This window comes from Ictidomys tridecemlineatus, chromosome 11 (genome assembly GCF_052094955.1).
Source record: "Ictidomys tridecemlineatus isolate mIctTri1 chromosome 11, mIctTri1.hap1, whole genome shotgun sequence".
In the NCBI taxonomy this organism is placed as follows: domain Eukaryota; kingdom Metazoa; phylum Chordata; class Mammalia; order Rodentia; family Sciuridae; genus Ictidomys; species Ictidomys tridecemlineatus.
Window position 1 is genome coordinate 61,485,301 of NC_135487.1, and position 17,895 is coordinate 61,503,195.

A 17,895-nucleotide genomic window follows, 5' to 3' on the forward strand; every position below is an offset into this window, starting at 1 on the left:
AGGTGGCTGCATCACTTTACATAATGAAAAATATCAATTTCTCCTCTCCTCACCCACACTTGTTATTTTCTGGGGGGTTTTGTTCGTTTGTTTGTTTTGATGGTAGCCATCTTGTCCATTATGGATATGAGACGGTATCTCATTGAGGTTTTGATTTGCATTTCCCTGGTGATTGGTGATATTGAGCATCTTTTTGTGTGCTTTTTGGCCATTTGCATATCTTCTTTGGAGAACAGTCCTTTACCCATTTTTGAATCAGGTTGTTTGCCTTTATTGTTATGTTATAGAGTTTTTTTGTTTTGTTCTGTTCTGTTTTTGTTTTTGTTTTGATAGCAGGGATTGAACCCAGGGGTGCTTAACCACTGAGCCACATTTTTAATTTTTTTTTTTTTTAATTTTGAGACAGGGTCTCACTAAGTTGCTGAGGCTGACCTTGAACCTGTGATCCTCCTTTTCTCATCCTCCTGAGTCTCTGGGATTCCCGATGTACACCACCTTGCCCGGCTGTTATAGGATTTATTTATATAGTCTAGATATTAACTCTTTATCAGATTTAAGACTTTGCACATATTTTCCCCAGTTTCACTCTTTTGATTGTGCCCTTTTGCATAGAAGTTTTCAATTTTGAAGTAGTCTAACTTACCTATTTTTACTTTTCTTGCCTGTTAGTCAGCTTTCCATTGCTGTTACAAAATACCTGAGAAAGTCAACCTAAAGGAGGAAAATTTATTTGGGCTCACAGTTTTATAGATTTTAGTCCATTGTTGCTTGGCTCCATTGATTCTGGGCCTGTGGTAAGGCAGAACAGCATGGTGGGTAGGGTGTAGTAGAAGAAAGCTGCCTACTTCATGATAGCTAGAAAGCAGGAGCAGTGAGAAGTAGAAGCAGGCTGTGAACAATTTAATGAAGAACAGGGGTATTTTTCCTATACCACTTTAGAAGCAGGGCCTGTGTGAGGCTTGAGGTTTGAGGGGTCTCCAGAAGCAAGGACAATGTGGTCCAGTAGTCAAGAGAAGATGCCTGCCGACGGCTGCAGGGTCCAGGCTTTGGGGTGGAGAGTACCCTTCCAGGGGATTTCACATGTATCTTCTCTGTGAACTTAAGGTCAGAGGAGTCTGAGAGAGCCCCGGGAAGTCAGGACAGGTCATGCACTTGCTTTGAAATGCTGGGAAATAGAAGTCTTTGCAAATTGCTCTCAGAGGCAGTAGACTATTTGTTTGAAACCCTCAAACTGTTAAGGATAAAATACATAGTCAGTCTCTCCCCTCCTTCAGCTACTGGGTGCAAACAACACAAAATTATCATCCTGTCCTTCCTTTGAAGCTTTTAAAACTAGATCCAGAGGCAAATCCCAGAACTTAGGCCAATGGTCTTGTAAATCATTCTGAGCAGTAACAGCGCTGTTGGGATCCATGTAAGGTTACATCTTTGAAGCACATCACTCATAAGGTCTGGACTCAGAAAATATGGAATTTTACCTCTGCCAAATATTAGTATGACCTGGGCAAGTCACTCAACTTCCTATTCAGCCAAGAATTATCCAGTGTAGGATCACTCATTTTTTTAACCACACTTCATACAAACCTGTAAAATCTCTACTTCATCACCTCTCCCTCTATGGCTTACAGCCCAATGAAGTGTTCAGGGCTCTTTGTCACCAGTTGTTCTGCTCCCAGCCTTTGACTACATAGAAACTGAGATCATCCATGCAATCTTTTCTAAAGTAAAGCGAAACCCTCCTCCCACTGTGCCAAGGCCAATGTCTCGGCTTGGCACCAGAATCACGAGGCACTCACAGCTTTGTAGCTTCAAACAGCAATTCTTTATTCCAGCTCTCACACCACCTCCACACAGGTCCAGGGGCAAACGCGTTCTGCCGTCTCCCGCACAATTCACCTACTCCACGAGGCTATCTCCAAATCCCATTTTAATCTCACGAGAACTCAACGGGAACAAGCAGCAGGAACACCCTAATCCCAGCAATAATCTTCAACTTCCAACTTCCCTAAAACCCATTATCTTAAACTGGCAACGCCTTAAACTCAAGGAGCCGGTTACTTCCTCAAACCTGATCAGCTCTAAACCCGGATCTGCCTTGGTCCTTGAGCAAGGTCACCTCATTAAAGCATGCATGCAATGTCCCATCAAATGTCCTCTAAGCAGCATGGGGTACGCTTGGCAAGGAAATTTCGATGCGTCATTCCTACTTGGTAATGGCCCTCAGCACCACTGGGGCCCCAATCAAACACATTTCAGGATGTGGGAGAAAAGAGACCTAACTAAAGGTGAGAGAGTCACCAGCCTGAGACTAGACAGTTTCAACCAATGCAAAACTTCATGATATCATGTCCAAAAAACACACAAGCATCCCGTTTCACTACTGAAATACAAAGACTGTCTTTTACTGCTGGGAGGAGCTTACAAAGATCAAGAGTAACACTGGTTAGTCCCCAGATACGATGACTTTAGAAGATTATATCAGTTAAGCAGGACATAAGAGAACATGGCTGTCCGCAGTTGGGTGGTGCACAGGTGCTTTAATCCTGACCAGAAAAACAAAGAACCTACAAACAGAAGGAGCTCCTGTTGACACTTTTGTGTCCTGCAGGGGCCCATCGTTTGGACAGCCTCCTCCAAATTACAGGCAAGAAATTAATTTGCAATTTGGCAATGATAAATATAGACAATTGATTTTCTCCAAAGTTGCAGAGTAATCAGCTTGGCAGAGAGCAGAGCGAGGGTTTCTTGTCCATGCATCAGGTCTACAACTGCATTTGAAGCCCAGTCAGGTCTGTAAGTGGTTTCAAACAGACGACAGAAGCAGCCTCACCAGCCTTTCTGCAGTCACAGAGATTGATGCAAACCATTTGTATTCTGAGAAAATCCAGCTCAGTTAGTTAGACTGACATATTTGCATAGCTATAGCGGAGATGCGAGGTCCTTTGAGGACTTAGCTAACTGTATATGACATTGTGAAAGATAAAACAAACTGAAGTCTGTGAGTGCTTCCTCTATTACCTTCCTATCTTCTATCCCTGAGGCTGCCACACACACACACACACACACACACACACACACACACACACTCCAGGCTCCTTTTCCCCCACTGAATCAACAGTCTGTGCCTTCACTTTCCAGTATGATATGCTGGGGATGCATGTGAGAGAAGGGACAGAAGGGATGTGAAGGCAGAGCTGGGCTTTTGATCACCATCCCAGTGAGAACCTGCTTACAGTGGCTTTGGTCTAACAGGCCTGTACTCAGAGCCTGGCTTGGCAACTCACTGAGCCACAGGCAAGCCACTTAACTTTGCAGAGCTCCATTTCCTCTTCTATGAAGTAGGATGAAAATAAATGTAGGTTGAAACTCAATTCATCAGTGAGTATTGGAAAGATGGGGATGGAGTCCTTGAAAAGTGCCTTTTTCCATTTATAAACCTGAGCATGATATTAAATTAATTGTTAAAATTAAATAATATTTTTTCCAGCTATAGAAATAAAAATAATATGGCTGGGTGTGGTGGTGCATACCTGTAATCCCAGAAACTTGGCAGGTGAAAGCAGGAGGAACACAAGTTTGAAGCAACTTAGCAAGACCCTGTTTCAAAATAAAAAATAGAAATAGAAAGGGCTTTGGATGTAGCTCAGTGGTAAAGCAACCCAACTTCAATCCTTAGTAAAACTTTCTTAATCATATAAAAATCATGTTTTGTGCATATATAAATATGACACAGGGAATTTCACCTTTATGCACAAGTAAAAAGAACCAATCTTTATATATATATGTGTGTGTGTGTGTGTGTGTGTGTATGCAAAAGGAAGTCTAATAGAGAAAGGAGAGTGGGGGAAGGGAGGAACGACCAGAAGGAAAGGGGGGATCATGAGCTGAAATTGATTTCCATGTGTGTATGAGTTTGTTGGGAGGAACCCAACTACTGTATGTAACTATAGAGCTCTAATGAAAAATAATAAAAATAAAAAATCATATGAATATGAAACAATATGCAAAACTATAAAACAAAGAATAATTAACATTTTGATTAACATTTTGATGTATGTTCTTCCAGTCTTTGTTCTGCCGTTGTTACATAGTTAAAATCATACAAAATATTAGAAAAATAGCCATTATTTTTTGAGCACTTACAACATACTGAACCAAATGCTTTACATATACCATTTGATTCATCCTTAATGATCCTATGCAGTAGGTGTCATTACCCCCATTTTATAGATTATCATCTCTAAGAAGGCTGTGCACTTAGTCTGGCTGCCTGGGGGGAAACTGAAACACTTTCCTGTTGTAACTCCATCCCCTGCTAACAACAGCCAAGCTGAACACATAGGTATTGAAAGTGAAAGGCGGAGGCCTGCTATGGGTTCTTCTCTCCCAGGAGACTGAGCTATAATTCTGTCTTTAGCTGGAACATGAACATGATATTCCTGGGTGTGTGAATGATGGCATTACTGTCCCTCTGCCTGACTAATCCTCACTCCCATTGTACTTCATGGGCAGAAACATGAGTTTTGTTCACATATGTAATCGAAGCTGCAGTCTCTTAACAGAAACTTTGAGTCTAGCCAAGGGACTGTGTAGTTGCTTGGGTCCCATTGCTTGTGATTGTGGGGAGCCTTGAGAGCCACTTTGGATTTTCTACTTGAGATTCTCCCACTCTTCTGACTTCTGTTCACTGCAGAATATTTGTCTGTGTGATGGTGATGTGGGGGGCAGAAGACATGGTGGCAATGGAAGGGAGTGTCTTCAGACATACGGGAATGACCCAGAGACTCCTTCCTCGGGGAGGTTCCCCAAGGGGCTGTACCTCTGAGTGGGAGTCACAGAAATGGGTTTGGTGGCTTTGTTGTCAGTCATTGTGGGGATGTAAGTAAGCATGCTGGAGCCTGCACCTCAGGCTAAAAGCCAAAGTGGGGCTTCTGACTCTGTATAAACCCAAATATGACCAATGGGATTTTATAGCTCAAAGGATATATATATTGCAAAGGCCTACATCAAATAATGATAGCCCCCAATTATGTAGTGTTTGACATAGTCAGGCACTTTACGTGCATGAACTCGCTTACCCTCACTATACTCCTAAGAGGCAGAAACTAGTGTTAAATTCATTGGGGATGTAGCTCAGTTGGTAGAGGGCTTGCCTCGAATGTACAAGGCCTCTGGGTTCAATCCCCAGCACCACACACACACACACACACACACACACAAACAAATAATAATAACAATAATAGGCAAATCTAACTGTATGTTAATTGTACCTCAATAAAATTGACACAAAACTTGTTTTAAAAAAAAAATGAAGAAATTGTTTGAATGAAGAGAGCTGTTCTTCTCCACAGAAGAGAGTTCCTAGATGCATGGAGAGTTCCTGCCCATTGGTAAACATGGCCTAACCTGTGTTCCCACTCCACTGGAGGAAAACTGAGGTGGGGGTCAGAGGAGAGCCAGGCAAACATTCCTCCCTCCACTTGCTGGGATTACCAAGGCCAAACCATTGTTCCAATCCCACTGAGGAGTACAAGGAGAATCTGATCCCAATTGAATCCAAAAGGCAATGAGAGCCAGATTCTGAAAAATAGGCAACACCATGCATGCCAAGTCCCCACTTACTTTCCCTCCATCCCATCTTCCTCTCCTGCCTCTGGGTGCCCACTGAGCATCTTGCCTGAGCCCTATTCTGACAGCCCTGGCTCTTCACAAGGGTGAAGTTACCAGGCTTTTGAGTTAAATGCAGGTGGCTCAGGCCTGTCATTAACTAGTTCTTACTGACATTCAGCAAATCAACTCTTTGGAGCTCCCATTTCCACAACCTGAAAGTGGAGATAGTAATACCTCCCAGCAGGGGTGCTAATGGGTCTAGAGATGGTTGTCTCTAAAGCCCTTAGCTGAGTCCATTCAGCTGCTGAAATATTGCTAGAGGATCCCAATAGCTTTCTGTTCCAGAACACCAGATCCCAGTCAATGAGAATCAGCCCCAAAGCACCAAAGAGGCAGAGAGATCCAGGACTCCACAGACTACAATTTCCTAGAGACTTACTGCAAAAGTATGGTCCCAAGTAAAAGCAAGACCAGGTGGATCCCTATGATTTGGGTCAGGAAGACAGGGCCTATAAAGTGGCTGCATCCAAACCAGAATGTACCTGGCTTATCTTCAGCTAATATGAAAGAAAAAGGCCAGGGTCTGGTCGTAGGCACTGCATACCTCTTCAGTGGTTTTGTTTATTTATGGAATGCTGGGAGACTACATAGGAAAAGTGACCAGGGTGACTCAGAGGCCATCATGGGAGTTATGACTCAAAGTAGCTGCAATCAGTTCAAGCTGAATCCTTACACCTTTGAAGGACATTTGGGCTCCAGTGGAGGGTCCCTGATAACCAAAGGCAATGAAGAATCCAAAGATGTGGCGACAGAATTCCAGGGAAGCAGGCAGGGTGATGGTATCCGGGCCTTCGTACAGACCAGGGCAGAGTTCTCTGTTCTCTTGCCCACTTGATGTTAGTGGTAAACCACGGTGTGGTGGACAAAAGGCATAACTAGCAGCCAGAGAACGACTCCAATGGACTTTGTAAAGTCATATATTAAAGCATTTTGAAAAAACAAAACATTTCAAAGATTTTAGTAATAAAATTAAAATGTGGCGCGGGTCCCTTTCAAATGGAATGTGATGGCTTGACCGCTTTGTGCAGAAGAAGAGAGCACTGATGACAGGACAGAGAGGTCAAGCCCCATAGTTTTAGCCCAAGGAAATGGCTGGGTAGGGCAGCTTCTCACACTCTCAGGTTGTGAAGCATCACCTACGGGTCTTGGTCAGGTGCTGTGCCTGAGACTGCTTCTAACAAGCTCCCTAATTATATGCTGATGATCCACCCACCACACTTAAGAATCAAAGCAGGCTCTTCGCCCAGCACTTATTTTAGTCCAGAGGGTCATTTAATGCCACTTCCCACGTAGATACACATAATCTCTCTTTGTGCCTGAATGATTCCGGAATTGTCTTTCCAGCCCCCAAGAATGGCCTGAAAGGGACCCGCACAGGAACTGCTTCAGGGAGACCTCTGTGACTGAACTGTGGACTGCCTCCCACACTCGCCCTCTGCTGGTGAACAGGGATCATTTTCTCCCAAACTCTCACCCAGGCTTTCTTGCTGTTCCAATGCTCATTTTCCCCTTCCAATACAACAGACAGAAAAATAGGACATGCTCCAGAGGCTTGTTTCATTCTTGTACATTTTGGAGAATTTCTCCACTCTGCTCCTTAAAGGACCTTCCATCCCTCCGGGGCGGGGGTAGATAAAACATTTGGTGGCAGCTCACGTTTCTCTGTGTGTCCTAAAAGTCTTCCCTTACCCCAGCTTTCTTCCTGCCCCACCCCAGGTACTTTCTACAGGGAAGTGACAAGCCTTCATTCACTCACAGCCTGGGCATGGCCAAATCAGGGGAGCAATGGCTTCTTTAGATTCATTGAGGTTGGGGTGAGTTGTGGAGGCACATATGGTATAATCCAGAGACCCCAGAAACAGACCCATTAAGAGAATAGGGAGCTGGGCATGGTGACACATGCCTGTAATTCAGAGACCTGGGAGGTTAAGGGAGAAGTATGGAAAATTCAAGGCCAGCCTGGGCAACTTAGCAAGACCCTGTCTCACAGTATAAAGGACCAGGGATGTAGCTCAGTGGTAGAGCAACCCTGAGTTCAATCCTCAGTACAAAAGAAAGACAGAGAGAGAGAGATGGGGAAATGAAGAAGTTCAAGTTACAGATTCTATTATCATTAGTCATTCATTAAAACATAATCGCCTTTTAAGTGCAAGAATTTGGACAGAAAACAGGTTTCCTAGCCCCTACCCACTAAGATCAGAACTCACTAGTGGAAATAAGCATAATAGCTAAGCTTTGTGTTTACTATTTGCTATATGCCAAGCAGCGTACTTATATTACCTTCATTTTCTTTAATCTTCGCAACAATCTTATGACCACCCTTATTGTACAAATGAGAAATTCAAGATGCAAAGACATTAGGTGACACTTTAGTGAATTATAAAGTCTAGTGGTTTAAAAGAACAGCTAGTGATTATTGCTCATGGCTCTGATGTTTAATGGGCTCAGCTGGCAAGTTCTCATGTGGGGTCCCTAACATCACAGCCGTCAAGTAGTGGCCAAGGCTGGGTGTGCATGTCTGGGGCTGAAGATGGAACTGGGGGTTAGCTGGCATCTCTGCCCATGAGGCCTCTCCACATGGCTAGCTTGGACCTCACCACTTGACAGTGACAAGGTAGATAGACACTTAGATGGTTGCTGACTAGACAGACAGAAATCACAAAATTCCTTAGGACCTATATGATAGTGTGTGGCATTATACCATTATATTCTGTTGGCCAAAACAGTTATAAGTCAGCTCAGACTCAAGGGGTAGAGGAATAGGCTTTACATATCAATAAAGGAATAGCTAACAAGTAAAGCAAGGTAAGAAATTAATCAAGTCCATCTTGGAGACAAATCACCGTACCAAGATTTGGCCCTAAACAGCTTGACTCCAATCTTTGCATGCTCAGCCATTATGCTCCCTTCACCCCCACACAGTATCTACTGGTGGCTAGAAGAAGTTGTAATGGTGGTATGGAGAAGGGAAGTGATTAGTGCTGCCTCAGTAGGTCAGGGAAGGTTCCCCATAGGAGCAAATATCACACCCCACCCCACGCCTTCAGTGTGAAAGCAGACCGTCTGCACTGGAGAGCATACTATCCCGGCATTGTGTACCATGATCTTAAAGCTGAGGACAAGAAACAGCTCTTAGACAGCATACAGAAAGGGACTGACCCGGAAATGAGGAGCCCTGAAGTCTAATCCCTCCTGTGCCTTGATATCATTCTGGGCTTTTGAGAGGACCCAGAATGCCAAGAAATGAAAGAGATGGGGGCCCCAAGCCTCTCAGGACATCAGCAGAGTGGAACTTCTGACGATCTGTGCTCTGCTCCATCCACCTCAGATCAGAGACCCACACTTGGTGATCTGCATGGACTGCTCGGCAGACACCATGACCAACCGTCTGCTCCAAAGGAGCCAGAGCAGCCCGCACATGGACAACGCCTCCAAGACCATCGCCAAGCGTCTGGAAACCTACTACAGAGCCTCCATTCCTGTGATCGCCTACTATGAGACGAAAACCCAGCTACGGAAGGTGAGTCATTTCATGCCCTCCTGTGACCCCCAAAATGAGCCATTTGCCCCTTTTCAAGAAAAAAAGGTCTGGGAAAGATGGTTATGGGATCTGGAACTGCATGCAACTGCAGAATTGGGCCAAGATATGAGCTCCTGACTTTTCTTCACCATGGTCTCAATCAAAAACAGTTATCTATTATATAGACTAACAAAACTTGGTCACATATGTTTCACAGATGGCATTATACTTGCTGAAAACTGCCTTTTCCAAGAGAGAATGGGTGGGACATAAAGTTTCTGCCATGGACTCTGGATGACCTTGGCTAAATAGGATGATCTGAAAGGTCTCTTCTAGATCCAAGATGTGATGCCTTCAAGTTCTAGAGTTTACACAGTTCATGATTGGCACTTGGCTCCTTTGCCTCAATTTCTTGCAATAATTAATGTTCTGGGGAGAAGCAGCATATGGGGCCAGAGAAGCAGGTAATAGGTGAAAGAGGGGAGATGCTGTGGGGAGGTGGCAGTTTCAACTTAATGTTCATGAGTTGTTACCCAAGCTCAGGCACCATCATTAATACAGGTATTTGGTAAACTGCTTGGTCCCTTTGCTTCACTCACTCCATGGCTGGGTGTGAGGTGCCCATGTTCCACACATTGCTCTAGTTGTTTAGACGCAGTTCTTGCCTACATAGCTTAAGGGGTTAGTGGGGAGATGGACACACCTGGGATCGCAGGATAGGTTCAAAGCAAGCACAGAATGCCTCTTCTCTAGTCTGAGGAAAGGTATCCAGGAAGGCCGCCTGAGAAGTACCAGGCAGAGTGTCCACCGGGTGCCGTGTGGGGGAACAGGGCACTCCATGCAGAGGGCACCCTGAGTGAAAAGGTCAAGAGGGACACATCACTCCACTTGACCGTGAAACACACCAGGAAAACAGGGACAAAGATGGGTGTGGAGAGGAAAGCAAGGACTAGATCAAGAGGAACCTTACATAGGAGCCACTAATTGCCCTTTGGGTGAATGGGAACTACCAGAGGGGGCAGATGGAATCAGGGCTCCAATCTCAAAGCTCACCCTATTGCCTTGGGCAGAAAGGATACAAGAAGGTAAGGCTAGGATGCCCCCAGGAAGCTGTGGCAGATGTCAGGAACAAAATCCTGAGGCCCTCCCACCAGGTGAGAGAGTGGGGCTCTGCCTCTTGCTAATCATAGGACTTAGAGGCACCAAACAGTAAACAATCAAGACTTGTCTCAGAGATGACATGGTCAATTCCTTGGGAAAAACCACTGGGAATGAATTCATATCTTCTAAACCCACAATGGTCCACTCTCCAGAACACTAAGAAGCCCTGGATATACTGAAAGGTGACTCTTAATATAACTCAGGATATCAAATGCTTCCTGGAATGCTTCATGTAACCTCTTATTGCCACATAAAGTGAAGACTAAAATCTTCAAAAACAAACAAAAAGTGCATCATATAAGAGCGCAGTCTTAAAAATTCAGGGTTGAAAAGGCCTGTCCAGATAGGTCTTCTAGTAATTTTGTGCAGCCTGGAACACACACAGAATTTTCCAGGTAGAAAGGAAATTTCATACTCTTTCAAAGATGCATAAAGATGAGAACATCTCTAAGGAATTCGGGGTTTAAACTAATCTCAGAGTCAGAAAATCCCTTTTCTCTCTCTTAAATTGTTCCAACCTGAATTCTACAGATTCACAAATGACTGGCACATGGACACAGGGCTCACAGATCTAAGAGAAATCTGACTTCTGGAATCCACCTTGGAACTTTCTTAAATTCTGAGTTTCTAATGGGAAAGGAAAATTCCAGTCCCCTTCAGATCATCTCTTCAGCTTCCCCTACATTTTGGAGATGCTAGCAGCTGGGTCTGTAGTGAGGTAACATTTATGAGCCACTCTGCAAATATGTAAAACAGACTCCAGCCCTTGAGCCTCCTGGGGGACTGCGGGGAGAAGCTGCTCTGTCCCTCTGCCTGAGCGTGTGGGCGGCTGTCTGCCACCCATGCAGATAAAGCCAGAACTTCTTACACACTCGGGGATAGGAGTATGTGGCACAGGTATACCCCAGGTTTCTGCTTTCTGCCTCTCTCATACCCTCTGGAAAAGAGGACTTTCTCCATCTTATCCCTTCCTCCATGCACTTCAGGCAGACGCCATCAACCAGTGGTGGCAGAATCTGGACTCAGCAGCACAGAGCAACCCAGTAGACTAGAGTCACCCACAGGAGGAAGATTTCTTTCACTGTGACTGAGAGAATTTATTATTGAATAAATAACTGAGGTGTAGCATTTGGGTGAAAAGCACCAGTGCTAGCCAAACACTCCCTGGTGGAGACATCAAAAAGCCCCTGACCCAGTTTGGAAACTTTGGTGAGTCATTTCATTGTTTAGCCTCTCAGTTTCTCTTCTTAAAATAAAGTGGGTGGACAGAACATACTCTCCTGGAATTCTCCAAGTCTGTCACTCTACAATTCTTGGAGAAAAAAAAATTTTTTTAAATCTAATTACAAAAGTAATTAATGCTTGTTCTAGTAGAAAACAGCTGGGTACAGTAGTGCACCTATAGTCCCAGCAATGCAGGAGGCTGAGGCAGGAGGATTGCAAACTCTCAGTTAGTCTGAGTAACTTAGTAAGACCCTGTCTCAAAATAATTTCTTTCTTTCTTTCTTTTTTTTTCTTTTGGTACCAGTGATTAAACCCAGGGGCATTTAACCACTGAACCACATCCCCAGTTCTTTTTTTTTGAGACAGGGTCTCACTAAGTTGCTTAGAGTCTTGCTAAATTGCCGAGACCAGCTTTGAACTTGCAATCCTCTTGCCTGGAATTACAGGTGCACACCACCACGCCCAGATTGCTGTGAGTTTTTAAAGCATGATTGTGACTATAGAGAATATTAATCTGGACTCCTTGTGGGTAACAGGCACCCAACCCAGCTAGTCTGACATGAAATGCAAGGAATGCCACCAAATGCCGAAAGCAGGCCCTAGAGTGGAGGGACCAGGCTTTAGCAAGCTCCCAGCTGAAGCCCTCTACTTCTCAAACATTTCTTTCCCTTCTTCTTTAGAATATGGTCACCTAACCATTTCCACATTCCCATGCTACCCTGACAATCTCTGATTCCCAGTTCCAAATCCCCAAGGAAAATTTTCGGATGGGCTTTGCTCTACTTAGGACCTAACTGATCCTATTAGGTAGGGACAAGCAGGTTGTCACAGGGGCTTTTCCAAGCTCCTGTGGGTGGGGACAAGGAATTCCCAGAAAAGGAGGGCTTGTGAGCTGAGAGAAACCACAGAGATCTCTGACACTGAGAGGTACAGAATTGCATAAATTGGTATTTACAGCCTCCCTTTTTTCTAAGCACAAAAGTAAGCAACTACACATTGTTTAAGAAAGAAACTAAAATATTTGAGCATAAAGATAAAAATTAAAATTATCCAGAATTCTTCCACCCAAAGATAATCATTGATGAACATCATGATATAATTTCTTATGCTTGTTTTTCTCCATTTTTACATGTGATTTGCACGTGGCATAATTAGCCTAGACACACCTCAGGCCATAGATAAAGAGGGCCTGATAACAGGTGAGATCTTACCTTGGGTTACCTCTTACTATTAATCATTTGAGAAAATAAAAAGAGAACAGTCATTCATTAAATGTGGGGTTTACAGATAGAGAAAATCAAGTTCCTTTGGCAACTCTGCCTCTGTAAAGGGGAGAATAAGCTTTTGTTGAGCTGCTCTTTGGCTGCCATGTCCCCCTTCACAAACAGTGTGGCCAAGTTTAGTCTCCTGACACTGCAGTGCTCAGTGTTGTTCCGGGTTATTTGTCTAGTGTCAAGCACTTGGATTTGCACACATGAGACCCTGGGTTCAATCCTCAATACCAAAAAAATAACAATTAAATTTTTTTAAAAAGTAATTATTTTTCTACCAAAAGATAGTAAACATTGCTCCCTTGTTTTCAGGTATTCAGTGTTATAGAGGAAAAGGCAGAGACAAATTTGGAAGTCAACTTGTTCAACTTTTTTTCAAATTTTTAAACATTTTCTTCATGTCATGCAGGAATTGTGTCCAGATATAAGTCTGTTTTTGTTGATTTTTAATAGCACTGATGACACTTTTTGTAACTCCAAAAAGATTTCTCTAATTAGCTTTGTTTTGTTATTATTGTTGTACTTGTTTCTGTTGTTGATGATACTTTTGGTTTGGGTTTTGTATTACCCAGGAATCAACCCCAGCACCTTGTTTATGCAAGCCAAATATTCTACCACTGAATACACCCAGCCCTATCTTGAGTACCTTTATGTACCACTGCTCCTTATTTTTCCTCAGGAACACACCATTCATAGATCTCCATTATTTGCCTTCCGTAAAAGCACAGTTCAATAGAAATATAATGTGAGTCATTTGAAATTTTCTACTAGCCACAGTAAACAGTAAACAAAACAACAGACTTTATCAACTTTGAAATCTGGTGTGTATTTAACATTTACAGCACATCTCAGTTCAGAAAAGCCACATTTCAAGTACTCATGAGTTACACGTGGCAAGTAACTTCTATATCAGAGAGTATAGTTCTACATTTAGACCTACACTGCTATTATTTTACCATCTGCTTTCTAGGAAAAATCTCACATTTGTCTTCAACATTTTTTAAAAATATTTTTTAATTGTTGATGGACCTTTATTTTAATCATTTAATCATATGCAGTGCTGAGAACTGAACCCAGTGCTAAGAGTTGAACTCTGCTACTTTGGAGTTCTCGCAGGGATTTCCTGGGGAGTTCGTGTTGGTTGGTGAAGTTCTGGTGGAGGGAGTTCCGATTGGTGTGGTGTGCCGAAGAGGAGCCGCGTGGGTGGCGTTCGGGAGAGTTTCTGGGGAGTGTGGTGGAGTGCTGTTGGAGTTCAGGCCATAAAGTTTCCTGCTTGAACATACAAGTGCTTTGTGGCGGCTCGATGATTTGTGCCTAGCCAGACTGCGGCAATCCTTCAGGTTTTAGATGGCCCCCCCTCTCCCTTGTCAGTTGTTCTTTTGGTAATTACAGTCTTAAATTGGATACAGAAAAAAGATGTACTGTTTGGGCGAAAGGAAACTCTCCCCTTCAAAAGTCAGTTTACTTGGCAGAAGGACAGATGCTTGTTGTTCTGGACGTTTACTGAGTCAGAAGTAGATCATGCCTATGCAAGGCCCTAGGTTGGATCCTCAGAACCAAAAGGAGAGAAATTGGGAAAGAGATCATGGGGTCTAGTTTCATTGGCAATAGGTAACAGTCCAAGTTTTCAAAACTCCTATAACTGTTGACCTTTTTCTGGATTTTCACTGGTGTTTTAGTAGGAAGCTGGCAGAGGCTGTGTCAGGGGATGCTTGAAGGCCCCCCCACAGGTGTGGGTAGGGACATTTCCCTAGAGAGTCTGAAGATCAGAGGTTAGAGAGGAGAGCATTAACAGGTGACTCAGTGGTCCTACTTGTGTTTAAACTGTCAAGTGTTCACATTAGTGACGGGGATTAGATTTATTTCAGATTTTTTTTTTCAGATTACTAAAGTAATAAGTGTGTCCTATAAGTGAAATGTACACAGGTACGTGTGTGTGTGTGCACGTACCCATTGCATAAGATTCCTTTCAACTCTACTCTCCTCATATAACCAACGTGAACAGTTCACGGTGCATCTTCCTACCTTCCTCACCATCTCCTCTTCCCCTCCATGTCCCACCCCACCTTGCACACGCACCCATTCTCTTTCTCTCTTTGACGTCAATCTACTATGTGCACCCACATATCCTGGTGGTAAGGGATTCTAATTTCATGAAGACATTTCCATCCCATACACATTTCTCTAAACATCTCTAGGTGGATACATATCACGATGATGTTTCTTTTTGAAGAGTTTTATAATATGGCATAACATAGATATTCTATGGTTTTTCAACTAGGTTGTTCCTAGTTTAATTTGTCTTTGTCTATTACTAACAACGATGCAGTGAACAAACATCCTTCATTTGACTTTTTTTCTTTTCATAGGAAAGACTGCTGAGTCATTCTAAAGAGATTAAAAAAGAAATTCATTTCTACTTTCTTTTCTTTCTATATTTCCCTAAGAAGAGTGCTTTGAAATATAAAAAGGCTTTGCTACTTCCCAGTTTCTTGATGTTTGGCCTCTTTTATCAATGTCCCACCTCAGCCAATTTACTTACCAGTTTAGGAGTCTGAAGGCATCTGAATTTTTTTTAGAATTTTTTAATATTTATTTTTCAGTTTTTGGTGGACACAACATCTTCAACATCTTTTTTTTTATTTTATTTTTATGTTGTGCTGAGGATCGAACCCAGTGCCCCGCGCATGCCAGGCAAGCATATTACCACTTGAGCCACATCCCCAGCCCCGCATCTGAGTTTTTAATCTGGATCTGCTCTGGTTGAAACTAGCAGCCCAGATTTGAACACTGTGCATGCGCACACCACTTATCCAGTAAAGAGAACTGTGTGTTAGGAGACTGACTTAGAGGAGCCCTGATATTCTGTTCCCTCACTTGACTTGACAAGTTAAGTATAAATCTTCACCCTGTTTCTGGGAGACTTAAGGTTAACTCCTTCTTTATGACCCTGCTTAGCCTTTTCTCTGCCCCCTCCTGTCCTGCTCTTCAGATCTTCCCTAGACTCCTGCAAAGACCTTTGGGTTCTGTGCAAAGTTTACTGCACCCTGGGGGTCCTGTTGACCTGAGTTGTGTTGCTGAGTGCTATAGCCTCCCAGAAGAGCTTGCAGAAGAGAATCCCAGCCTTTGTGCTAATTTGAACACGTTCTCGACTTTGTTCCTCTGAGGTCACTTTAATCATATGGTGGGTTTTGCCTTCGCCTGTCTCCAGGTAGCCCCTTCACTTGAACTCAGAACCTCTCCAGGAGCTACTGTCCTGGCTCTACCAGCAGAAAGTGAGCAGAGTCAGCATACATTTATTGGGCATATCTCCTGGCTAAGGCTTGCTGGGAACTCAAAAGAGGAAAAAGCATGTGAAACTCCGTATCCACAGCAAGTTGAAAGTGAAATAATAGAGTTTACACAATGCTTTAGGTCTTGGGGGACATAGAGCTTGGGCCTAGGGAGGTAGGAAAAGGCTTTAGAATTTGGATTCTGAAGGGTGAATAGAAGTTCCTGGCAGATGGAAAAGAGGACACAAAGGCACTAACATGAGAAAGAGCCTGGTAACGCTGGCACAGGATACAGTGCCAAATAGATGAATTAAAAGTAGTGGCAGATTAGATGAAAAGGCAAGGTCAAAGCCAGTCTGAGAAGAACTTTGAATCCACTCATTCCTCCTTCATCCAATAAATTTGCTAGACCAGCACTGCTTGTAGAAATATAAAATTGGTCACATATGTAATTTAATTTTTTTCTAGTACAAGTCAAAGGCCATATAATAACATTTTGGTCAACAATATAATGCATGTTCAACAATGATCAGATAATCCCAGCTACTCTGGATGGCAATGCAAGGCCAGCCTGGGCAACTTAGCAAGACCCTGTCTCAAAATAAAAAGTAAAAATAAGAGGCTTGGGTGGCTGGGGCTATGGTTCAATGGTAGAGTGCTTGCCTAACATGTATGAGGCACTGGGTTCTACTCTCAGCACCACATAAAAAATAAATAATAAAATAAAGGTATTGTGTTCATCTACAACTAAAAAAATTTTTTTAAATTAAAAGTAAACAAAAGGGTTAGGGAAGTAGCTCAGAAGTAGAGTCTGCTTAGCATGCTTAAGACCCGGGGTTCAATCCCCACTATCCAAAAAGAAAAAACAAAAAACAAAGACTATATGGCCTAGGGACATTGCAACCATATTAGTTTATATAAATATAATCTATGATATTTGCAAAATATCCCTGATGACATATCTCAGAATGTTGTTGAAACATTGCAGTATAGTCACATAAACAAAAAATAAGAAGTAACAGATGAAATTAATTTATATATTTATTTAATTCTGTGTATTTTATTTTTACTTATATATTTTATTATCATTTCAACATGTAATCAATATAAAAATTAATGAAATTTTTTTTTCTATATTTTTTGAACTGTGTCTTCAAAATCTGTTATTCTGGGTATAGTTCAATCTAGATTCAAATTTTCATCAGAGGGGCTGGGGTTGTAGCTCAGTGGTAGAATGCTTGCCTAGCATGTGTGAGGCACTGGGTTTGAGACTCAGTACTACATAGAAATAAATAAATAAATAAAATAAAGGTCCACTGACAACTAAAATATATATGCCTTTTCTCTGCCCCCTCCTGTCCTTGACTTGACAAGTTAAGCATATATATATTTTAATTCATCAGAAATACTAGAATCATTATATTTGTAAAATTGACAGTTGGAAAGGTAGATTTCACATGCCCAAGTTGTTCCAAACGTATTTTTAAATTTCATGATAACAGAATTAAACATCAATTTTGAACTTGGTTAATTTTAATTGTACCAAAAATCTGGATCCTTGGTTATATTATTCACATTTCTAGTGGTTGAAAGCCACATTTGACTGTTGACTCCCACATGACATGGTCCTAGCCTGTCCTAGGAAGTGTGATGTAAATGCTGGAGGGAACCAGTAGGAATCTATGCACAGGAAAAATGAGCAGATGTGTTCTAGAAAGGTCACTGTTAGAAAGGATGGATGTTCTTTTCATATCTGTGAAAAGATCTGTTTGAGAGT

At 42.6% G+C, this 17,895-nt stretch overlaps 3 protein-coding genes across 7 annotated transcripts in view; 2 read left to right on the top strand and 1 right to left on the bottom strand.

Annotated features, from left to right (window-relative positions):
• Miga1 (mitoguardin 1) overlaps window positions 1-17,895 on the top strand; it is a 574,792-nt gene that overhangs the window by 292,114 nt on the left and 264,783 nt on the right. The gene's annotated exons all lie outside the window — the stretch shown is intronic.
• Ak5 (adenylate kinase 5) overlaps window positions 1-17,895 on the top strand; it is a 235,993-nt gene that overhangs the window by 211,530 nt on the left and 6,568 nt on the right. For 4 of the 5 annotated variants that reach the window (XM_021730106.3, XM_040288884.2, XM_005330690.4 and 1 more), the window contains exon 13: window positions 8,999-9,190. The exons of the other annotated variant lie outside the window; for it this stretch is intronic. In XM_021730106.3, the coding sequence (XP_021585781.1) occupies window positions 8,999-9,190 (192 nt within the window). The remainder of the gene's footprint in view (window positions 1-8,998; window positions 9,191-17,895) is intronic. 5 annotated transcript variants of the gene reach the window in all.
• The window catches only part of Zzz3 (zinc finger ZZ-type containing 3), a 134,127-nt gene that overhangs the window by 2,866 nt on the left and 113,366 nt on the right, over window positions 1-17,895 (bottom strand). The gene's annotated exons all lie outside the window — the stretch shown is intronic.